Source organism: Psittacula echo (genome assembly GCF_963264785.1).
Source record: "Psittacula echo genome assembly, chromosome: Z".
NCBI classification, from domain to species: Eukaryota; Metazoa; Chordata; class Aves; order Psittaciformes; family Psittacidae; genus Psittacula; species Psittacula echo.
This window is the reverse complement of record NC_137742.1, coordinates 39029656-39054990: the sequence shown is the minus strand read 5'-3', so window position 1 is coordinate 39054990 and position 25335 is coordinate 39029656. Positions and strand designations below refer to the sequence as shown.

Below are 25335 nucleotides of genomic sequence, written 5' to 3'. Positions count from 1 at the left end.
ACCCTCCTCTGTAGTGTGCATCTTACGGTGAGCAATAGCTCATTAGGGCAGCCACATGGTGAGAATTGGAGGATGTATCACCTTCCCTGCTCACCAAATCCACCATAAAGCACAGCTCTTTTAACCCTGACACATTGACAGGAAAATTACACTAAAGCAAAATCTTCAAAATGTTTTGAAGACTGGCTCAGGATGGGTATGTAAAAGTAAAGCTCCCTTGGTAACTTAAAATGACACCCTGTGCATATCTGAACTTTAGTTTGGCTGGATTCATACATTTATCTCACAACACACAGCGAGCAACTTTATAGACTCTAAAGTTATTAAATTTCCATTGCTGCAATACCGTACAAGCAGGATCTTAGCATTTAGTTCTGTCATTATCCCATCCTAAGTGGAGATCTTCACCTGGAAACATTCTCATGTCCTTTCAAATATAATTGAAAGTCAGTCCCACACCTTCCTTCTTTCAGTAGAAATCTTTCCATTAACTTTAGAAAAGTGTAATTTAATCCTCCATGTCTATTCTGTTCATGGATGCCCACAGCTCTGTGTGTTGCATATGCGGTATATAAACCAGCATCAGCCTGATGTCTTAAAAAGTATGCTCTGCCTTGTTGAAAGTTGCAAAAGCACTTCTCCGGTGTAGTAAGCAATTTTTATTATTATTCTTTAACTCTTTCCTCCAGGAGTTGTTCCCAGTGCAAAATCAGCATCAATAGACAGCTTTCTGAACATATGTTGGTCAGTTAGATGTGGCCTGGGAGAGATCAAGGGACTCTGTAGGGGTTGTCACATTCAAAATGCAATGCACTGTCTAAAACCTCTGCCTATGGTGAGATTAACATCTATGTTGACATTCCCTTTACAAGGCCACTGCTCACCATACGGTGAAGCAGAAATGATAGGTTCGTGGCTGTAGTACTGCATAATGTTTCTTCACCCCTTTTTCTAAGCCATAGTTAAATAGCTCTACCAAGGCGATCGTCGAAGTTTTCAGAGCAGGTGCATTCAGCCTTACAGCTCTACTTCAGCAGAACAATGTTGCCATCTAGCGAACAATTAAAAATGTGCAGCATGTGCGTTTCGCTCAGATACCCTTAGGGCACTGTATCTTACCGTCATTACCTATTTAAAGGTGACAATCAGAATGAATTAATATTTCATTTCTGTACTCATTTCAGTTCATGTGACAAAACTTAGAACTTCTGCTGTTTTTTCCCCGTTATCGTACACTCAAGAAGAGAACAGCGAATGGCAAGATTTAAAACTAATTTGACAGCACTGCTCAGTTAGGAAACACTTCAATTTCATTAAAAATGGACAGAAAAGTGACAAAATAAATTAGAGCATTATGATGCTGAAACATTCGAGCTTAACTCATGTTGGAGGGAAGGGTGTTTTTTTATAACTGTAGATTCTGATTTCATGAAGTGTATATTTAGAAATTAATTTAACCAATAAAATCAAGAAATAATAAAACATTAGCAGAAATGTTGAGTAAAATGTAATATTTTTGAAAGTTCATGAAATTTACTACTTTCATCTTTTCCCACCTCCAAATTAGTAATCTCTCTTTATTTGTAAATTTAGATGAAGCCCAGACTAATCACAGATATACATAAAGGTTTTAATGAATTTATGTTGCCCAACCCGGTAGTTTAAATTATCCAAATATTCATAAATAACTGATTATGTTATATTTTCCTAACTGCATATTTTAGCACTTACTGATTTAGGAAGGCTTAGGGAGGGCACAGTTTGATGTAGATTTAGAAAATACAGTTTCTAGAAGGTACTATAGTTAGGCACTATATTATTTCTACCCTGTGGTTTTCAAATCGCTGGGCATCCTCACAGTAACTGCAGTGGACTTTCGATCAGTCACATGTTGGTACTGGCAGTCCTTAACACAAACTATAACAGCTCAATAAGCATGATACAATGTGCTTTTTTGACTTTAATTCAAATTTATATAGTAATTAATTAAAACTATTTGAAAATTAAGTAGGTAGCCTAAAAATATACCCAAGACTGGATTTTCCTGCAAATTATAAAGCTTTTTGCCCATTTCTGAAAACAGTTTGACTTCTCATGCATCTAAGTCTCTCTATATGTCAAATGTAGGCCAACTACTTATTTTACGAATTATGACCATTGGCAGTATTCCTAGCTGGTGTTTTGTCACAGTACAGGCCATGCACTACACACGCTGCAGAAAAGGCCATTTTAAATATTGTCTTTTACGTGTATTGTGGGAATAAGTGTTTCAAGTGGGAATGCAATCAAGAGCTCTGTTCACAGAGAGGTAAAATGTAACAACTTCTGACATATGATACATGTTTTCAAGAAAATACAATTTTCTACTGACCATGTTGTTCTGCAGGACTCAGCTTAACTGTGCTCATGATTATTTGAACAATATAAGTAGCTGGATTAAGCAGTGAAATTAATGGAATTAGTGACATCTTTTAACTGAGATTGAGGATGAGGAACATGGACAGAACATTTTTCTGTCTGACTTGGTTTTCAGATTGCTTTGCAAATTAATTAAAGAGATGCATTCAAACTTAATCTATAGTTTACATTTCTAAAGCATGATAATATAGTTCTTTAAAGTCATTACATTTCTAATCCATTAAAGCAAGTATATAAAATTCTTCCTTTCTTGAAAGATATGAATTTTTCTTGCATAACCAACCTGACAAAATATGTTCATTCTACTGAGAATCCAAAAAGGCGTTAGAAAGCAACCATTTGTAGCAGTCAAAATATGTAAAATACTATATCGTACATCCCATATATTACCATATATCAATCATTACAATCTTCTCAGGAATGACACTGTGCTGTGAATATTGTCAGATTAGAAATCACACAAAAAGATCTATGTCAAGCTAACAGTATAATGAGTACTGAGCCGTGCTGCTGCCACCAGCTGTAGAAATAGCCATTTAGGTTGATTTCCTGTCGTAAGCTTCACAGCGGCAGTGGCAACAGCAGAAACCCTCAAAAAGAGAAGACCAGAGCAGTTGCCGGGGTATGGAGGGCCTGGGATATGTGAAGGATGCTGTCTTGCAGGGTTGTGTAACACACGACCCGCGAGGAGGCAAAAATAACACTGCAGATGATAATGAGGAGGGCAAGGCAGTAATGATTTAGAAATCGCTGTAGTGTTTGGAAGTGGCATACTATCTACAAAAATTGTTGTGAATTAGTAGTGATACATTCCTTACTTCGTTATCTGAGTAATCCCTTTATCTCAGTATCGGTGCTCCCTGTCCTTACTGTTTGTGTATGTTGCTTCTGGGTAGTCAGCATTGACAATATGCATACTTACCTTGTGCTTAATCATAGAATCATAGAATCATAGAATAGGTAGGGTTGGAAAGGACCTTAAGATCATCTAGTTCCAACCCCACTGCCATAGGCAGGGACACCTCACACTAAACCATGCCACCCAAGGCCTCATCCAACCTGGCCTTGAACACCGCCAAGGACGGAGCATTCACAACCTCCCTGGGCAACCCATTCCAGTGCCTCACCACCCTCTCAGTAAAGAATTTATTCCTTATATCCAATCTAAACTTCCTCTGTTTAAGCTTTGAATCCGTTACCCCTTGTCCTGTCACTACAGTCCCTGATGAATAGTCCATCCCCAGCATCCTTGTAGGCCCCCTTCAGATACTGGAAGGCTGCTCTGAGGTCTCCACGCAGCCTTCTCTTCTCCAGGCTGAACAGCCCCAACTTTCTCAGCCTATCTTCATACGGGAGGTGCTCCAGTCCCCTGATCATCCTCGTGGCCCTCCTCTGGACTTGTTCCAACAGTTCCATGTCCTTTTTATGTTGAGGACACCAGAACTGCACACAGTAGTCCCAAGTGAGGTCTCACGAGAGCAGAGTACAGGGGCAGGATCACCTCCTTCGACCTGCTGGTCATGCTCCTCTTGATGCAGCCCAGGATACGGTTGGCTTTCTGGGCTGCGAGCGCACACTGAAGCCGGCTCATGTTCATTTTTTCATCGACCAGCACCTCCAAGTCCTTCTCTGCAGAGCTGCTCTGAATCTCTTCTCTGCCCAACCTGTAGCTGTGCCTGGGATTGCTCTGACCCAGGTGTAGGACCTTGCCAACAGAAGTTTGTTTTTTCTTTCCTGGTACACATGCAACATCCTAAGTTTGACTTCACCCAAGGTCATAGTTCACTGTTTTTTTATACTGTATGCTTTCTGTCTGTAAGATTTCGTCACTCATTTCATACTTTTCACTATTTTACACCTTATTCTTGAGAATAATGTAATCCTGCTTGTTACAGAGTTTGCAATGCTGTTTCCAGCTCTATAGGTAACGATATCTTTCTTCAGTCCATTCAGTTTTGATATTTTATTTCATAGAACAGCAACAATTCTTTTATGCAAGAGTGAAAAGATGTGAGAAAAAGTTGGAGTGAAACATATGGGAGAGGCACATGGATGTATTTAGTGGAAAAATACAATGCAACAAGACACAGGCCTCAGAGAAATTCTGAAACTGATTATCAGAACACAGTTTTTATAGTGCAGTAGTCTTGCAGGGATGAAAGTCACATGTAAACTGCAATAGTTAAAGCAAGATATTAAGGCATGGAGTGCTGTCTTGTGTTCCTTTATGACTGTATGGATATTTTTTTCTCATGATTAGTGAAATCTCTGTTATTGCTTATGATAACCAAATTGTTTCACTTTCTGACAATATACACTAACACCACTTTCATCCACCTCAGATGCCACACTACAGGAAAACAGAACCATCATAGAAAGTTTTGTCATTACTTTGTAAAGCATTTCTATACTTAGATTGCTTAAAATCTTTAGAAAAATCTAAATGTAAGCCTGTGAGAGTAAAAGTGCTGAGATGTATGTCTTAAATGTATGGCCCAGCCTTTTGCAGACTCTGACAGGGCAAACCCTTCCAACTCTAGTTTAAAACCCATAATATTCCAATTGTTCTATGAATATTTATAGGTTTTGTAGTGAACAATATCCACTCCAGCAATGTTTGCTTAATTGTAGTAAATGAAACCACATTTTTGCTTCGGAACAGTCTAGATTTCAATATAAAGATCTCTTTGTGTAAGCTGTGCTGGAAGTTAGGGAAGAGCTCATCTCAATAAATTTGTGATAATTATATGGTGCCTGTAGAGTCCATGTTCCGTAAGCTCTAGTGATTGCCATGGTTAGCTCTTTTGCTGCCAGCTAAATGATTTCTAATTAGTTCAAAATACAGGTTTTTACTAAATTGGCTGAGACCCAGCAAAAGTATTATTAAGTGGAGACCTTTAAAGCATTTATAAAGATCCTCTAGGATTTAACAGAATATTAGGTCCATCCTCTAGGTTCCTTCAGATTAGGAGTTCATTCAATTGTATTGTCATTTGTTGAAATTTATTCGCATTTTTTTGAAAGCAAATGAAACTGATGCATTTCAAAAGGAGAGGAAATACAGAATTCACACACATAACATTGGCTCAGTGTGCAATCTGTTCCTGACAGTAAGCATTCAATAACTTGAACACAAGGGAGGGTTATTCCTGAACTAAATTCGAATGCTTCTAGTCTCATATGAGTGTTTTAATGTTTCATATCATCTTCCTAGGCTGTGTATTGTGTAGTGTTACAAATTTATTAAACAAATGGGGATTATGAAACTAGTCAGTCTATCTATAACAGTTTTTGCAAGGGGCATCTCTTGTACATTATGGTATGAGAATGCCAGGGACAGATGAGAAACGGGATGAGGTTTTTGCAACCACTTTTAGGAAAAAGTGATCCCACTTTTCTGCAAAAATAGTTCATATTTTTCAGCCAGTTCATTTAAAAGAATTGGGACTTATTATTCATGTTTGACAGCAACCACAAGACATAGTTTTTTCTTTGTTACCTGCACCAGTGCCTCTACTACTAAGAATTTATTGAGCTAACTGGTGTAATGAAACTTTTCATTTTGCAGTCATATTACCCTTGAATCAGGTGATCTGATACTAACTTGGCATTATTTTGGGTCCTAGAACAAAGATTTTATTTAGAATGTTTAGCTGGAGTTTTCAAAGTTGTATGAACTGATACCCATGCTTACAGCAGCCAGCCAAAGCTGTGGTATTATTGCTGCATTAATTCAAAGGGCATCCCTGTGAGAGCTCAACTTAGGATATAAGCTGAGATGAGCTCTTAGCTACTCAACTGGATCCTAAGGGTAAGTGGCAAATTAAAAATTCATTATTCATTTTAATTGAGGATGATTATCAGTGTTTTAGGAGACACACTTCAAAGTTCTTCAGTTCCCAGTGCAAAAGAAGGGAATGCTGAGAAAAACTGGAGTCTCTCCTGAGAAAAGAGAGACAAATGAAAGAACTAAAGAGCCTGTAGGAAACAGACACTGCCGAATAGTCTGGATAATTTCCACTTAGCAGGCCAAATTCACAGCTGGTGAATGCTATGTGCAGTCCATGGAGTTATTACAGTCATCTGCACCAGCATTTTACTTGACCCCAAGTTGAGAGTTTTTTCCTCAGTATTGTAGTTTGACATCTCTGAATGTTACAAAGAGTTGGTGAAAAAGGCAGGACTGACTCATCAGCTGATGATAGACCCCTGCAGGTCTGTGCTATGCTGATTTATACTATATAGGTTGCAATGTTCAGTTCTCTGTATGTATTCAGGATTTCAGCAGCTCCTAACCCACTGGTGCAATACATGTTTGAGTTATCATAACCTTTGGAGAGTGCTTTTCGTGAGGTGTCTACTGAAATCTAAGAAAAGAAATTACAGTAGGGGAAAAAAAAAGATGGGGAAAAAAAAAAGAAAAGAACCCAGCAGAGTAGCCAAAACTGGAAACGGAAAAGGTCGTTTGCTGTTCTGGAAGTTGTTGGGAGCTCTGTTCCCAAGTTTATGTGAGAGGTATATAGCTTGTGTACTGTTGCTCTTCCCTAGCAACATATGCTTTTGGCTTTGCTGGTGGAATAGGGCTTTTGCAGGCTTGCTGTCTGCCCAGTCTTTCTATCAGGACCATCCAACACGTATTTTCCTACTGTCCAGCTTAAGTGAAGGGAAGAAGAATCTCAGCTGCTTGAGCTTCAACGGACTTTACGAAAGGGGCTACCCTGCAGGTGATGAAGACAAAATTAACAAAAAGCAGAAGCCATGATCCCAAAAGATAGTGGTTGCTCACCAGTCAGCCTGAGCAGACCAGCCCCTAGTACATGTTCATGGTGCCCTTAACCCAGCCAAACACAGGGCATGGGAGGTCAGAGAGGGAATGGCAAGTGATATTTGACACGTCTATAGGAAACTACGGTGGGTTTGTTGCACGAGTTGTGATATAGCTTACTTCACTCTTCTCTGAGCCATCCTCAGATCTTTCTGTTCTCTCTGTAGATCTAGGTAGGCCAGGCTAAATTTAAAGCCGTTTTGTCTCCTAAAACAGCATTGTGGCCCTCTTCATCGCTATCTTGTGTATCTTTTATATTCCACATCTGACTCTCTAGATGCTGCTTCTCCCTGACAGCTTCATTTAATTCTGTTAGCACCATTGAGATCCCTAGTTATGCGTCAGGACAGTTCCCATCAATATTTGCATGTGGCCTCTTTCAGATATTGTCCTCAACAGCCTTGTTTGTAACCACTGAGTCACAAGCCCAGGGGAACATGTCGTAGATCTTTTATTTATCCTGTTACCATGGTCCCTTTCACGTTGTACAGCTTTTATTTCACCCACTGTACATCTTACTCTTTTTTTTTTTTTTTTTTGCTATGTCTAGTTATAGGTATTAAAGCAGTCTTGTCTGACAAGCTGCATGTCACAGACCATAAAATTACATACAAGCACACAGTATTTCTTTCAAGCAATCCACAATTTTTTCTCTTAATGGGAAAAACCTGTTTGACAGATAATCCTTCAGCTTTCTAATAAATAATTTTCAGCTGGTTCTGGACATCTCCTTCTATGCATTTGATTATGTTTTGTTTGGTTTTTTTTTTATACTGCTGAATTGCAAAATCCCAACCAATTTATCTCCTCATCTAGCTAGCAGTACCTGAGCTGCTGTAAAAGGAAGAGCAGTGTTGCCACCAGCTGCAGGGTATGGAGGCCAGCCCAGCCTCTCAGATTTCTGCTCTCCAGCCATGCCAATCAACAATATCTAGGTCTCCTTGTCACCCCTAAGAATGGAAAAGACTTTACATCTAGAATACTGACCTATTAGATAAAACCAGTCAGATATATGCAGGACAGAAATGACATATAAGTGGTCATTCCAGGATATGCCTTATTTGAGTATTTCTGATTTTTCAAGACCTCATATTACTTACTTACAACTACTGGCTCTGTTCTTGAGTATGTTGTTTCTGGTTTATCTCTTTGGAAGCAGATAGGGTTTTATAGAAACATACTTTTCTAATGAAACATAACATTTGTACCAGAAGTGTCTGCTTTTCTATGAAAAGTTTCAATACCAATACTAAGAAATCTTCAAACTTAGAAGCAAGCTATCTCATGCAAATGTTTCCATGTCACAGTGCATGCTGGAGTTCAGACAATAGGAACATGCTATTGTCTGTGGACCATGTTTCCCAGCAGACTCAATTTTCCAGGCTACGCTTGTGGCTTTCAGGTTCCACATGGTATCATGTAGTATGAAAGGATCATGATGCAAGTTAGGAGATACTGCCCTAATATAATAAACCCAGTATGTAGACAGGAGGAGTGAAACACCTAGGCCTACGTTTGTGTTTACGTACTACAGCAGATAAGCTTTACAAATCCTCCAGTTTACATCCGTAATTATAATGCTGGTGGTGTACTATCATGCAGGCTCAGTAATTCTTTTGGTTGGAACCCTTAATTTGCACTCAGCAGCTGCAGCAGTTGGTGCTTGTAAAAGAAAGTATTGCAGACTTTGATTCTCACACCTGAGTGGCCAGCATAATCTCTTTTGTTTTCCTTTTCATAATGCAAGCCTTGCAAACCTGCTGTAAATTACACTGACAACATTTCAAGCAGAAATGAAGTTCACATTGAGGTCACAAAAATGGAGTTGTCTTCACAACACATCCAAACAGGATTCCTAGTTACATCTGTGCAGCTTCCAGTATAAGGGGATCCTTGAAATGTCTGGCCCAAGATTTTTGAAAACAAAACAAACAACAGTCGAGATTTGATGCTTTGACTAGCTTTGCTGGACTCTTCTAGCCTGGAGAACAGAAGGGACATTGCTGTTGAGCAGCACCCCAGCAGAGTACCTCCATAGGTTTAAGGCCATAGCCCCTGTGGCAAGGCAATAGCTCTCCATCTCGCTCTAAGAAGCTGTTTGCTTTCTTAACTCATTGACATTTTCTTTCTAGTTCTACTAAAAGAATTAATCTGTTGAACTCAGTTGCCAGCAGTGCTTCAGAGTTGCCAGGTCTCATGGAAATGAATCATGTTTTTGCACAGCACATTACCTGTGCCATGTGACAGGACAGTTTACATTAGATGTCAGTACATTCTTTCCAGTGATTTAAGAGCCTCTTTCTGCATGGAATTTCTGAGATCTGTGTTGATTCTGACTTCATTAGTGAAAAGATGCAAAAGTTGAAAAAAAATGAAAATGGCAGATAAAAGGCTATGGTCTTTGAAAACTTATGAGAGTGATGTTCTTTGTTCTGCCTGCATTGGATCATCTGCTGCTGGACCATCTGAGAAGACAAGACAAGCTTATACTTATTTAATTTTTGCATCATGTCAGGTCTGCATACTCAGTGTATGCTACATTTGCATGAAACTTCTTCCAGTGACTCCACTGTTGAGTGTAAGTAAGCAACCGTCTCTGCTGCTTGTGCTGAATGAAGCAATCTGCTCCTCCCCTGAGACCCAGTGTACCCTTTCCATCACACACTCAGCCTTGCCTAGCCTGCGGCACAAGAGTTTCAAGTCTGTCTTGCACCTGATTCCTCTTTGGATGTCAGCATTCAGAGCTGCTGCTTGCTATGATTGCCCTAAGCGTTCACACATCTAAATGGGTTTTAATGTCAGCTCAACATAAGCACAAGTACACAAGGAAAAGATGTATAGGGGTAAAACACAGCATGGCATCCCTACAAAACCCTGAAGAGTTTGTCAGTTCTTCAGTCCTAAGGAAACTATATAAATAGTAGGAAAAGGAGTGGAGCTGAGAATCTTTGCGGTATATGTAGAACTGCTAATCAAGTATATTTTGAGGTCAGTGAAATGGTTTTATTTTTAGATTGTTAGCATCAGGTCACCTTATCTGATTCAAAATCTGCCTATGCAGTAATATTAAAGTATTTGAGATATTTCTTCATGTCAAGATTTTGAATAGTTCCTGCTTTGGTGACAAATGGTATAGCTAGGAGACCTGGGCTGGGAAGCACTAGAGAGAAAAAGACAATCCAGTGGGTGCAGAGAAGAAAATCTTTCACCATTCAGGCTGCAGATTTGTAATACAAATTGAACTTGTGCTTCCTTCACTGGTATTTTAGATACAAGGCCTAAATGTTCCTATACCCATACCTTAGTTCTGTCTGGTTAAAACCTTCCAGGAACATAACTGACAAAACCTATCACATAACTTGTGCAGTCAGGTTTACTGTGGCTAAGGATGTTTCCAGAAAGATGATATTGTTAAAACTGTACTTTAAATAGAACAGTGTGGGGCTTAACATCTGAAATTTGATCTTCCTGAAAAAGATGGGTGTTGTTTGCTTGCCTTAGTTAAAGAAATTAAAATAAATCTTTGTCAATATTTTAAAAAATATCTGTTTTAATTCATCTTCCACTTATTCCAGCATTCTCATTTATATGGTTTTACTGTAAAACTCAACAGCTTACCATCATGGGTTAAGACTTGCATCCCACATTCCATAAAAGAATAGTGGATAGATCCTTGTACTTACGAGTATATGCTTTTACTTATTTTATGCTTGAGTCAATTTTCTCATCAGGAAACCTAAAGATAGTGCTGACCTTTAAGGGGATACCTGTAAAGATTGAATTGAACAGGTTTTATTGTTCCTACAAAAACCTGGAATTCTTTTGTGTTTTCTTTGGCACCTTTCCATTGAGTCTCAGCTTATTAGCTGTGACAGTAGTGCAGACATGTCTCCTTTAAATAACACTCCTATAGCAGTGGCTGCAGGGAGCACATACATGTTTACATTCATTTTTCAGCTTTCCTTCTTGCTGGTGTTCTAAAATTCAGTCAACATTTGGCCAAAGAAACAGTTATTTTGGGACTCCAAGCACCAGCTCCACCTACTATAAATCTTGAGGATGTGAATGAATAAATGATGAGATTCTTAGTTCTTTCTACTCCCCATGCTCAGATTTGGCTAATGCATTGTCAATGTGCCTTCCTTTTTTGACAAACACATTTTCTGTAAAATTCCAGTTCTGCCACAAGGACTTCAGTTCAGTTCTGTGGCTTCTACTTTGTTCCATTTTTTAAAAGGGATTCAGCTTAAGCAATGTCTTCAGGCTGAAGCACTGAGCTTCATTAGACATACAGGTCTCAAAGCTGCAAAATAAGAAATCATCACATTTCTATAGCATGTTTTATCCAGACATTTCAACTTCCAGTGCTAATGAATTCATGCTGGAATTTTTTGTGAATTCTTTTTTAATCCAGTCAGCTGGCTTAAAGGGCAAAGATCTACTTTAAAATACTTCCTCGAGAGGTTTGCTTTTCATTTCAGTGGGATCTTAGGCCAGCACTGAATGTTTCACTTCCCCCTTGCATCCTGCATTCCATGTTAGGCAGTAGTTTCTAAGGTTGCAATTTCAGAATAATTTTAATAATAACTTAATCCTGTATGTGAGATCTATTTCCACCATGTCTCCTTCAAGGCTAGCTTGGATGGGGCTTTGAGCAACCTGGTCTACTGGAAGGGATCCCTGTCCACGGCAGTGGAGGTGGAACTAGACAATCTTTAAGATCCCTTCCAAATGAAACCATTCCATGATTCTGTGATTCTGTGAAGACCCAGGACACTAATTTTACCCCTTGCTAGCACCAGTCTCCACGCTCATGTTCAAACTAAATCAGAAATTGATCCAGCTGAAAACTAATCTGAGAAAAAAGAGGAGACGTGTTTTCTGTTTCTCTGATATGAGTCACCTCAAGGTAATGCGAATGCCCATGCAAGGATTGAGCTGCTAGAGCTGGATGCCTGCACAGGCTTGGGGCAGACAGAAGTGATGAAGCAACCAGGATGTCCAAATAAAAATTACTTAAACACAGAAAAAAAAAAATCATTTCCAGAATGAAAGATTCTGAATAGTTTTAGAAGATCTATTGTTATTTTCATTTGCAGATGCACTATTTATCAAGCATTATTTGCCTTTGGCTTAAATACTGAAATATTTTGCAAAAGTCATCTTCAAAAAATGAAATCTTAAAAAACTGAAAAAGATAGGACTGTAAAAAAAAGAGGGTTTTTTTAAACCTGCGTTTTCCAGCAACTTTAATGTTTCCAGCATTTTGCTATTGCAAATCGCTGTTTGCTGTTTCATGCAAGCTATTTTTTCATTTGCCTCTTCACAGATCGAATTGCACAGAATATCATCAAATCTCATTTGGAGACATGTCAGTATACAATGGAGGAACTGCACCAGCTAGCCTGGCAGACCCACACATACGAAGAAATAAAGGTTTACCAGAGCAAGGTACGATCCTGTAATACGCTTTTTCTTCTGCACCTTATGGTTTGAAATTGTTAACATGTAATAATATATTTGGCAAGGATATACTGATGAGTTTCATAGAGATCAAAATAGACTTTTAAATATCTTTGAGGAGTGATTACAGAAAGCAAAGGAGCGACACTTCATAAAAAGCAGCAGCTTTCCAGCATGTTGGGATGTTTGTAAATGTCAAAGGTTAGGCATGGTTATGGAATCCAGCTTTCCACACTTTGCTTCTTATCACAGGCCTGACCTTCATGCAGAAAATCAGTAACTTTAATGTGATAAGGATTGGATCCCCTGTTGTAAGGATATTAAGAAAAAAGTAAACCTAACTTTGTTTCCTTATGAATTTAAAAATGCATTTCCTTTTTATGTGAGTAACAAGTACCTGGCATTTCCAGACAACGTAAAATGACAAAGTGAAACTCCTTAAATTGAAGTTATTCAAAACTGGGTAGAGAAATTGTCTCATTATGCTACATTTTTGTTGTACCTCTGCAATTCCTAGGTCAAGTTTAGACTATTTCCCATTGGCATCTTTTCAGGTGTAGTCCAGTTAACAGAAATCTTTGTGCCTCTTGCACCAGCATTGCTAGCAATGATTCTTCAGGCAGATTTCAGTTGGCACATAAGCTGATCACGCAAGAGAAAGAAGAGACTCCAGCTTGACATTTGAAAGCTGAGGGGCTATGCATACTATGTATCAAGCATACTAGAATAAAGACACATCACAGTTTGCAGAGACCAAGAGCATCAATTTACATTTGTGCACTTGTGTGTGTAAGGAAAACTATTATCAAGGAAAATAATTTTTGATGCAATCAGTGTTCAAATTGCAATGATACTTTAATTATATGTTATTTTAAGTTTAAAACTAGCAAAAATACTTTGTTGGATAGCTTAGTAGCACTGTGCCACTTCTTTCCTAAGAGTACTCTGGGATGTTTACATCGTTTGTGCTACTGTTTGTCTATCTTGCACTAAAGCCTGCATTAAAATCACATATTAACCCTGGACAATGCATTCTTCCCTTTTGAAGAAGCAGTGCCAGAGTTCAGATCACTTGGCAATCAGCTTATTCAAACAGCCTTCTAGTGAAAAGTGTCCGGTGCCTTGAGAAGCAGAGATGCTGCTAGCTCTGCTGGGGTTGGAGTCAGAATCTGAGGTCTATGCCTTTCTACAAGGCCACCTGAAGAACTTAATGTGCTGATGAACCCGCTTGCTCACTGTTTTGCTTTTCTGTGTATGTTTTCCCGGAAGACCAGAGAAGCTCTGTGGCAGCAGTGTGCCATTCAGATCACTCATGCTATCCAGTACGTGGTGGAGTTTGCAAAGCGCATAACAGGCTTCATGGAGCTCTGCCAGAATGACCAAATTCTTCTCCTTAAATCAGGTGGGTAAAGACCAGAGGCTTGAGACTGCGTTAGCATCCAGCACATTACAAATGTGCTCTTCTTACTTGTTCTGCAAATCATTTTAATTTTGAATGAGCCCTAATTTCAGTCTAATTAGCTACATTAACCCTTCCTTATATTTTCCACATTAATCATGTTACTGCCTTCCTTTACAGTAGGTCTGATTATTAAGTATGCACACTCACACAATCATTGCAGGAACTACAGTCTCAAACCTGACATGTTGTGGAAGAGCCCTGCAAATTGAGCTGGTCAAATCAGTCATCTGCCACCCTGTATAATACCCACTTGTCATTAGTGAAATGAACGCAGGCTCACCGGGGCCTGCCTCTGTGGTCATCTCTAATCTTTTTAATGAGACTACAGAAATACCCTCCAGCCACTGCACAGGAGGGAAAATCCCTGCTGGTGCCAGTTGGTTTCAGAATAAATGAGGGCCGATTACGGCACTGTGCTCCGGCTGTGCTCTCTGTGCGTGCCTGGGTGTGCACGTGTGTGCATAAGGGCAAGGGGGAAAAGGATTTCTTTCCCTGTCATGGGACTTGGATTCTGTCCTCCAGAAGAATCATGATAAGATTTATCATGACTATGTAGTAACACTGCCAAACTCAAGAAGACAAAATGGTATGACCAAGCAAACTGCAACTGGTAATTAACTGCATTTACCCTGTCATATCAGTTTCTTGCACTCTCCATGTATAAAAGCCAGCATGCTGTTTGAGGCAGCTCGTTAAAGTGTAGGAAGTGCTTCCTATTTCAAGAGAGTTCTTCATTAAGGCTGAAAGCCAGTGTGATTATTCAGTGCTCTATACACAGAGGGCTGTGGCTCAGTGTGAGGCTGGAGTTAGGCAGCAAGCACAGGTGAAAAGGGAGATGATACAAAGACCCTGGGAGCACACAGGCAATATTCTGGAAAAACAGAATTGTGGCATAAGAACTATTTTTTTTAAAGCTCCTTATGCTTCTGCTGATGCCATTGATGCCCAGTTTACTTCCTTCATTTGGCTGGCAAAGCTAACAACACAACCGCACTTTCAGTGAAACATTTAGCTATATTTGACTGTACCGTCAGACAACCCTGTTTTAGCTTCAACATGTGTAAATATGTCAGGTTTTATTTTCTGGTTTGCTGTTAATGCTAAGCAGCAGTTAAAAAAATCAGGACTTTTTGCTCAAAAGCATGTCTGCAAAAGAATCCTCAGATGCAGAGTTCCTCTTACAGGAGATGTTTAAATGTTAAGGGATGTTTGAATTTTTTCCCTTCATTTTCCCAAACTGTATATTTTTGCAGTTAGGAAATAATATAGAAATATAAGGAGGGGCATGAGGGGATCTTTTGGCTATTCCCCAACCTTAAAGCAAAAAAAGGAAACAAAAAAGTAAACCCGAATTTAGGGGTGTTCTTCACATTACTTTAACTTCTGTTTTTTCTATAAAAAAACTTTGTGATATTCTGCCCATCCAGCCCAATGAAGCTGGGATTTATGTATGCATCGAATGAACCTCCTTTTTTGCATGCATTAAAAAGCCTAAAAATAACTTATATTTCTTTAAAAGAGTCTCAATAAATGCTTGATTTTCAGCATAAAATATTTCAAATCAAAAATATTTGCCCAGGCCTAAATTCAGGTTAAACCTAGGCTGCCAACTTGCTGCAATGGGAGGGGGGGGGAAATCAATCTAAAAGTGGTTAAGCTGGACCAGAAATTACCCCTTTCTATATCCAAAGCAGACAGAAATATTTTTCTGTCATTCAGAGACGTATCATCTAGATGTCTTCAAAGAGTGTTGATCCCTGCTGATGTTTCTGATAACTGATGTATCCTTAAATATTTTAGTGAAAAATCATATATTCTGATGGTTTGTGGTTAACTGTGGTACTTTTGCTCTTTCTCATGTCTGATAGGCTGCTTGGAAGTGGTTTTGGTAAGAATGTGCCGTGCCTTCAACCCACTCAACAATACTGTTCTGTTTGAAGGAAAGTATGGAGGGATGCAAATGTTTAAAGCATTGGGTACGTTGGTTTTTTTCTTTTCAACCAATTAAATTAAGCCACATAGTGACAGATTTGCCTTTCTGAAAATAGTGACACACATTGAAAATCTCCAGTAAATGCTGAATCCCCAAACCTACAAATCTCTAGGCTGGAACTGAAAAAAGGAAAGAAAAATGACTCCATTAGTTGCTGGCAGTGATAGTTGTCATGAGGGTTTTTCAGGTAGATTTCTTACTCTGCCAACTGAAGTTTTAATAAAACATTAGTTTATGACAGGAGCCAAGAAGTTGATCATCGTAATTCAGTTATGCTTGATATATCAAATCACTCCGTCTAATTGTGTCCTGCAGAGGCAATTTTAGCATCAGCAACATGGGGACTAAACTGATGAACTACTACAAAATATAGACAAGGACTTAACTAAAATACTGGTTTGCCCAGAACTTTTAAGCTCATTTAAATTCATGTATTGAAACAATTGCATCATTTCTCAACATGATATTGAGTGCTACCTGAAATGTTGATAGCTAAATGGGTATCTTTTACCCATCCATGAGACTGATGCATTATCAGAAGCAAACTCAAAAGAGAGGGATTTGCTTCACATATATATAGATCTATCATATAGGTATATATTTTTCTTATTTGCATATGGATAAAAGTAACACTACGAGCTTAAGGCATTTCTGAATATGCATTAGTTAATTTATTTTGGTCTTTATGATGTTTTCACAAATTTTCCTGAATATTTGTATTATTAATAAAATTATATATGTGAAAGTTATTTAGAACTTGTCATTCACCTCTTTTCTATTTAGTATCTGTTTAGAAATAACATTACTTTCCACACTGGGAATAGAAACACTCTCCTAAGATGCCATTTTTTGTACAGGTCATGCCCCTAATTCTTGATATTTCTTGTGATTCAGTGAGTGTTTTAGTGATAAATTTTAAAGGTAGGCAGAATTGTAATAGCTGATGTAAGGCAGTTGGTTTAGCAGTACAAACATGCGCTCACGATTTTTTTTTAAACCAATCCAATGTACTTCTCATGTCAGGTTAAAGAGCTGATAAATTTCTAGTACTGATTTTGTCCTCTGTGGTCTTCAGGTTCTGATGATCTGGTGAATGAAGCATTTGACTTTGCAAAGAATTTATGTTCCTTACAGCTGACTGAGGAGGAAATTGCCTTGTTTTCATCTGCTGTTCTGATATCACCAGGTAATTTCTCATTCGAAACACCGTAATGATTTTTTTTTTCCTCCTAGCCCACTTCTATTTCTACTTACTTAAACAGCAGTTTAAGCTGTATTAAGCAATATTAAACAATGTATTAAGCAATGGAAGAAGGTGTGAATTACTCAAACATACCTCATTCTCCTTCTGGTAGATTATCAGAAATTAGACATGCTGGAAATATATCCAAAGTGTGGGGTAACAGACATGGAGCAGGATTGTGCAGATAAGCAGTGCAGGCTGACATTCCTCCAGACCACTTACAGAGAAGCATGATACTCATGGAGGTACATGTTCCTCCTGGCATTTTCAGGGACCTCAAGTGTCACAGCCCTGAGCAGATTATCTAGTTCCTGTAATTGGCTTTTTTTGTGAGTGTAAAAACAAGAGCAGTAAAAATCTGTATGAGGTCTTATCTGAATTTAGTTCCAGGTGATTCCAGAGGCAACATGCTCTTTTTCATGCATTTACATATCATAACTCTGAACAGGCAAACATTCATTCAATGAGTGCTAGCTATCTGACCACAGAAAAGAGATTTTTGTGATTGAATCAACTCATAAGCTGGACTGAGTAGATAAACTCTCAGTTTAGTGTGGGATTTTTGAACATGCCTCGGGGGATGTAGACTTCCAGTTCCTACTAAGTTCACCTCTTGAAAGGCCTTCACAAAAAGGCCTGCCAGAATTTTATTTTCCAGCATGTTCTGCTAAAAAATTCCTCTAGGTCACTTTGCCCTTTTGGACATCTATGGTGGAGATTATGTTAGGCAAGCACAGATGGTGCCAACATGCTCATTCTCATCACTAATGACACCCACTGTAAAAATTAAGCATTGCTTCACTGAAGTAACTGCACCAGTCCTTCCATCCAGTAATATGCGTAGATGGATGTTCCCTGTGGAAAGTATTCATATTCAGATTTCTTTTCTACAGAAGCCATCATCCTGAAAGGTGATTCATCTGCCTTTGATCTCAGTGTTTAAGTAGTTTTAAGTAAACAAACTTTTTTGTTTACTTTTTTGTAAAAAAGGTCTACTTGTAGACCTTTTCTTTAGATTGATTTTTTCCCCCCATTATAGCAAGTTGGCAGCCTAGGCTTAATCTGTGTTTAGGCCTGGGCAGATATTTTCAATTTGAAACAGAGTCGTCCCATTGGGAGTAAGAGGACCTAAGAACATCCACTAATACAATTGCTAAGGCTGCAAAGCCCAGTGTCTGACCCATTTTCCGTCTGAATCAGAGCACAAATCCGGATCTTTCCCTTTAGGATGGACCTAACCACTCTGCTTAGAGATGATTCTGGAGAACATAAAGAAGGACTACAGAGCCCTGGAAGAGGTGGTTAGGGGCTCTGGAGCTCAGATTGTCTTTTCATCAATTCTCCAGGATACAGGGGGGGACGTTAAAAAAGCTAGGAGGACTAGCCAAGTTAATAAATGGTTAAAAGGATGGTGCCATAGTCAGGGGTTTGGGTGTTTTGAATACGGGACCCAAGTTAGTAGGCCAGGCCTACTGGGAGCTGGTAGAGCTGATCTGACGAAGAGGAAGAGAGGTTTCCGTAGGAGGCTTGCCAGACTAGTCAAGGTTGCTTTAAACTGCATGTGTTGGGGGAGGGGGGCATTGTTTCATCCCAACACACCCAGTCAGTTGCCAGCACCAAAAATAAATGCTCAGAGTGATGCAGAGATATTCCAGCCGCTCCAGCCAATGAGCCGGCTTCATTTGGAGCTCGGCTCAGACGCCTCGATGCAGACGCCCATAGCATGGGGAACAAACAAGAGGAATTAGAGATGTGTGCACGACTACAGGAGTATGATATAGTAGGCATCACAGAAACATGGTGGGATGGCTCCTATGACTGGAGTGTTGGAATGGAAGGTTACAGGCTCTTTAGAAAAGACAGGCCTGGCAGGCGGGGACAGGGAGTTGCTATTTATGTTAGGGATAAGCTGGAGAGTCTGGAACTCTGTCTGGTGAGCAGTCGACAGAGAGTTTGTGGGTCAGGGTTAAAGGGAGAACAGTGATGGGAGACATTACTGTGGGGATCTGTTACAGACCACCTGATCAAGAGGAATCTGTGAATGAAGTGCTCTCAGACAGATAGGAACAGCCTCACACTCACAGGCCCTTGTTCTCGTGGGGGACTTCAACCACCCTGACATCTGTTGGAGGGACAGTACGGGCCGGCACAAGCAATCCAAGAGGTTCCTCGATTGTGTGGAAGGCAACTTCCTTCTGCAAGTAATAGAGGAGCCGACAAGGAGAGGTGCCATGCTTGACCTCATGCTCACCAACAGGGAAGGGCTGTTTGGAAATGTGACGCTCCAGGGCAGCCTTGCTTGCAGTGACCACGAGATGGTCAAATTTGAGATCCTTGGGACAGTGAGAAGAGCGTGCAGCAAGCTCACTGCCCTGGACTTCAAGAGAGCAGACTTTGGCCTCTTCAGGAGCCTGCTTAGTAAGGTTCCATGGGATACAGCCCTAGAGGGCAGGGGGGCCCAAGACTCTTGGTTGTTCTTCAAGGATCACCTGCTCCAAGCTCAGGAGTGTTGCATCCCAACTAGAAGGAAGTGCAGCAAGAGGGCCAGGAGACCTCCTTGGATGGATAAGGAGCTGCTAAGGAAAATTAGAGGCTTATAGAAGGTGGAAGCAGGGACAGGCGGCCTGGGAAGAATACAGGGATGTTGTCCGGGAAGCTAGGGAGCAGGTGAGGAAGGCTAAGGCCCAGCTAGGATTGAATTTGGCTAGCGATGTTAAGGATAACAGGAAGGGATTCTATAGGTACGTAGCGAGTAAAAGACAGACTAGGGACAACGTAGGCCTCCTTCGGAAGATATCGGGAGAACTGGCTAGCCTGGATTTGGAGAAGGCTGAGGTTCTTAATGACTTCTTTGCCTCGGTCTTCACTGGCAAAGTCTCTGACTGCACCACACAAGTCTTGGAAGGCGAACACAGGGACTGTGAGAATGAAGACCCTAGGCCCACTGTAGGAGAGGATCTGCTTCAAGACCACCTTAAAAACCTAAACGTACACAAGTCCATGGGATCTGACAACATCCATCCGCGGATCCTGAAGGAGCTGGTGAATGAAGTTGCTAAGACACTGGCCATCATATTTGAAAAATCATGGCAGTCAGGTGAAGTTCCCGACGACTGGAAGAAGGGAAATATAACCCCCATTTTCAAGAAGGGGAAAATGGATGACCTGGGGAATTACAGACCAGTCAGTCTCACCTCTGTGCCTGGCAAAATCTTGGAGCAGATTCTCCTGGAAGGCATGCTAAGGCACATGAAAAACAAGGAGGTGGTTGGTGACAGCCAGCATGGCTTCACTAAGGGGAAATCCTGCCTGACCAATTTGGTGGCCTTCTATGATGGGGCTACGAAACTGATGGACAGGGGCAGAGCAGTTGATGTCATCTACCTGGATTTGTGCAAAGCGTTCGACACTGTGCCACACGACATCCTTGTCTCTAAATTGGAGAGACATCAATTTGATGGGTGGACCACTCGGTGGATAAAGAACTGGCTGGATGGCCGCACGCAAAGAGTTGTGGTCAATGGCTCGATGTCCGGCTGGAGACCGGTAACAAGTGGTGTCCCTCAGGGATCGGTGTTGGGGCCGGTCTTGTTCAACATCATTGTCGGTGACATGGACAGTGGGATTGAGTGTGCCCTCAGCAAGTTTGCCGATGACACCAAGCTGTGTGGTTCGGTTGATACGCTGGAGGGAAGGGATGCCATCCAGAGGGACCTTGACACGCTTGTGAGGTGGGCTGATGCCAACCTTATGAAGTTTAACCATGCCAAGTGCAAGGTCCTACAGCTGGGTCGGAGCAATCCCAGGCACAGCTACAGGTTGGGCAGAGAAGAGATTCAGAGCAGCCCTGCAGAGAAGGACTTGGAGGTGCTGGTCGATGAGAAAATGAACATGAGCCGGCTTCTGTGTGTGCTCGCAGCCCAGAAAGCCAACCGTATCCTGGGCTGCATCAAAAGGAGCATGACCAGCAGGTCGAAGGAGGTGATCCTGCCCCTGTACTCCGCTCTTGTGAGACCTCACTTGGAATATTGTGTGCGGTTCTGGTGTTCTCAACATAAAAAGGACATGGAACTGTTGGAACAAGTCCAGAGGAGGACCACGAGGATGATCAGAGGGCTGGAGCACCTCCCGCCTGAAGACAGGCTGAGAAAGTTGGGGCTGTTCAGCCTGGAGAAGAGAAGGCTGCGTGGAGACCTCATAGCAACCTTCCAGTATCTGAAGGGGGCCTACAAGGATGCTGGGGATGGACTATTCATCAGGGACTGTAGTGACAGGACAAGGGGTAACAGGTTCAAACTTAAACAGAGGAAGTTTAGATTGGATATAAGGAATAAATTCTTTACTGAGAGGGTGGTGAGGCCCTGGAATGGGTTGCCCAGGGAGGTTGTGAATGCTCCGTCCTTGGCAATGTTCAAGGCCAGGCTGGATGAGGCCTTGGGTGACATGGTTTAGTGTGAGGTGTCCCTGCCCATGGCAGGGGGGTTGGAACTAGATGATCTTAATGTCCTTTCCAACCCTTACTATTCTATGATTCTATGATTCTTTACTTTGATTTCTGATGTCAGAGGTTAAACATTGCTGAAGGAGTCCAGAGAAGGTTGCAGAGGCATCTCTGCTTGCAAACATGCCAGACTCAGGTGGTAAGACACTTACCTGGCTGTGAAATTCTGAAATTCTGACTCACCATCTTCCTTTTTGCAAAAGCAGATCTTTGAAGTCGTCCCTCATCTTCTTGCCTACATTACTATCCAGGATACTGGCCTGTGCAGTCTTTAAAGATACACAAGTTCAAAACACAAACAAAAAAGTACAGTTGAACCACTTCTTCTTGTATCCTCTATGGGTAGACACTGGTCTATTGTCTTTTTTCTGCACTTTTGTAAATATAACTAGAGGTACATAGTGCTTTCCAGCCAAATTCAGAGACGGTGTTGGATGGTAGAAACCATATTTCGGGAGACAAAGTTAACATCCATTATAAAAGTTTCATCTAGCTCTTGTAGTAAATTTAAGAACTCTTGTATTACACACAGCATGATCCATGACAGAAAAGTGATTAAACCTATCCTCCAATAGCCTTAGAATATGTTTAAGCTTATTCTTGTGACAGAAAGATAGATCTTCAAGTATTTCTCTCTATGATAACTCATTTTAGCTCCAGTCTGCCACAGTAAGCCTTGATTGAACACTATTGAATGGAATGTTTTTGCAATAGCATAAAATTTGGCACCTAACCTGTGAAGTCTAAATATTACTGTGTGCTTATTTCTGTAGGGACTGCTTGTTGTCTCGCTAATTCTATTTCTATGGTCACCAGTGGCAAGGATCCATTGGCTTACCTTCTGGGAGCATGATTCTTTCAGCTTTGCAAAAAAAATCATTTTCTTTTCCTGATCATCTATTAGGTAGCTAAAGAGTTGGTTTTGTTTCTTTTCACAGTACTTGGTTGTGAACACTTTTCATACACACCTCTCCATAGACAGTCAGGCAAATGACAGAGTCATACTCTTCCCACAATGAAATACTATTCAGCTCCAGCCTCTGTGACATGTGCACTCATTGAAATGGTTGGCATATTATTTCTATGCATTACTTCAGTGACTGGAAATGGGTGAAGAAGCTCTGAATGTGAAAGGCATTTTCCTTCACCTTTCAATTTGTACAAGTAGATTCATGCCCTGTGTTAAAATAGATTTTCTTATTTCCTGTTTGAAAGCTAAAATCTATAACCAAGAATTGGTTTGTTTTGAGGGATAGAGGGAGGAAGAAACAAGTTTGCATCATGGGTAAACAGAAAGTTCAATGGTGCTGTAAATATACTGTATTAATGGTTTGGGGATTGTCTGGGGTCTGCTACTTCTTTTCCTGTGTGTTTGTCCCCAGAAGCTACGACTTGTGAGAATATAGTTCTTAAGGAAGACCACAAAGACTTGGATTTGAATTCTGTAGAAGCCATATAGGTTTCCAAACAATTGTGTCTGTAGCTGTTATTCTCCCAGATAATCTTTTATTTTGTGTTGTTTAAAAAGAGAACATTTTTAAATAATGAGAAATCTGCACTTCAAGACATTACAACAACTCATAATTCTGTTGAATTATTAAAGAAACTATTTTGAAGGAAGCCATTTCTTTTTATTCAGAATATAATATTTGGTCTCAAAGTGTTAGCCTAGTAAATGATGAGATATACTTTATTTTAATTTTAAAATAATTATATTCTATTATTTTCAAAGAACTGTTTTGATCAACATATTTATTATTTATGTATTAAGACACTGAGATAACATGACATGTTTTTCGCCTAACCAGTATGAAGTTAAAATGCTGATTGTACCAGCAGAGACTAATAAAATGGTTGGGCCTTTTTTCATTTCTACTCCTATCTTTAACATCTTGGTTTAAACAAAGATATGCAGAGCTAACATTGCATTTCTTTACACTTCGTTAATTAAACTCTCAGGTGATCCTTTAGTGGATTAAGATGCTTTGTGTCTGAAGTCATATCTTAATTATTATGCAGTCCATCCTCTTGGGAATTATGAATGCTGTGAATGCTTGCCAGCATGGGGCATCCATGAGCATGCGTGTGCATCTTGACTTGAGCTCTTGCTTTCCTTTTTCACAGATCGAGCCTGGTTAATAGAGCCAAGAAAGGTCCAGAAGCTTCAGGAAAAGATTTACTTTGCACTTCAACATGTGATCCAGAAGAACCACCTCGACGATGAGACTTTGACAAAGGTAAAATATTAAAACAAATAGCCGAGCATTCCTTGATCATGACTGTTTTAGATTTTTTAGCCATTTCTCCATGTATTGGCACATTAATGTAAGTTAAAAGCAGCATTTTAAGTGCATGCTGTGTGCAGGAGAAGTAAAGCTAGTCTTACTCTTGTCCCTGCTTCCTCTTACAGGTTTTTGTTCAGTCCACCAATCTTTTTAACTGGTACCCTCACAAGAATGATACTGCATTAAAAGCATACCCCTGGAGGCAGTTACTTCCTAATGCATTTTTGATACTTGACTAAAATTTCCAGGACAATAGTTTTTAGCCTTTTGTAGTAAGAACAATGTCTGGTCCTTTTCATAATTTTCATGGAGTTCAGAATACTGCATTTAGTTACCCAACAAGATGTTAACATAGTTCTTTTGGAAACTGTAATTTACACTAAATTTTCTTACTCCCTCTTACTTTTTATTTTAATGTCTCACAGTTAATAGCCAAGATACCAACCATTACTGCACTTTGCAACTTGCACGGAGAGAAACTACAGGTATTTAAGCAATCCCATCCAGACATAGTGAACACACTGTTTCCTCCATTATACAAGGAGCTTTTCAATCCAGATTCAACCACTGGCTGCAAGTGAAGGGGATAATAGAATTTTCACGTAGTCATGGAATGCATCACTATTAAGAAAAAAAGAAATGTTTTCATGAAGAACTTACTAAAAATGTCACTACTGCAACACTAGGAATGTCCTGCACTTAATAGAATTATTTTTCACCGCTACAGTTTGAAGAATGTAAATATGCAACTCTGAGTGGGGATGTCTTTTTTCTCTTTTCTTTGTTTACCTTTCTTTTTTTATTTTTGAACTGACAATGATTATACAAATATGGGTGTTACCTTTTTTTTTATTATTATTTTATTGGGGGATGGTTTGGGAGACAACTGTTCCTAGAATTTTATTGTAGATATACATGAGAATAGAGCAGTACTTTGCAGTATTACTCTTGCTGTTTATTGTTCAAATATAATTTAAGAAAATTCCACTTATTAGGCTTGCCTATTTCTATGTTTTTAGATAGTTTAATGCATGTGGAAATTTGTAGCTGTCTTGAAAATTACAGTGCATGTATGGAATACACATATATATGTGCTATATACTTTTATATATATATATATTTTATATATATATATATATATGTAG

General features: G+C 39.9%; 1 protein-coding gene across 1 annotated transcript in view; it reads left to right on the top strand.

Annotated features, from left to right (window-relative positions):
• The window catches only part of RORB (RAR related orphan receptor B), a gene marked incomplete at both ends in the record, with an annotated part of 147875 nt that extends 123104 nt beyond the window's left edge, over nucleotides 1-24771 (top strand). The window contains 6 exon segments of the mRNA XM_080638304.1: nucleotides 12573-12694; nucleotides 13976-14108; nucleotides 16037-16144; nucleotides 17237-17347; nucleotides 24030-24142; nucleotides 24616-24771. Of these exon segments, the coding sequence (XP_080494430.1) occupies nucleotides 12573-12694; nucleotides 13976-14108; nucleotides 16037-16144; nucleotides 17237-17347; nucleotides 24030-24142; nucleotides 24616-24771 (743 nt within the window).
• Nucleotides 24772-25335: the final 564 nt, after the last annotated feature.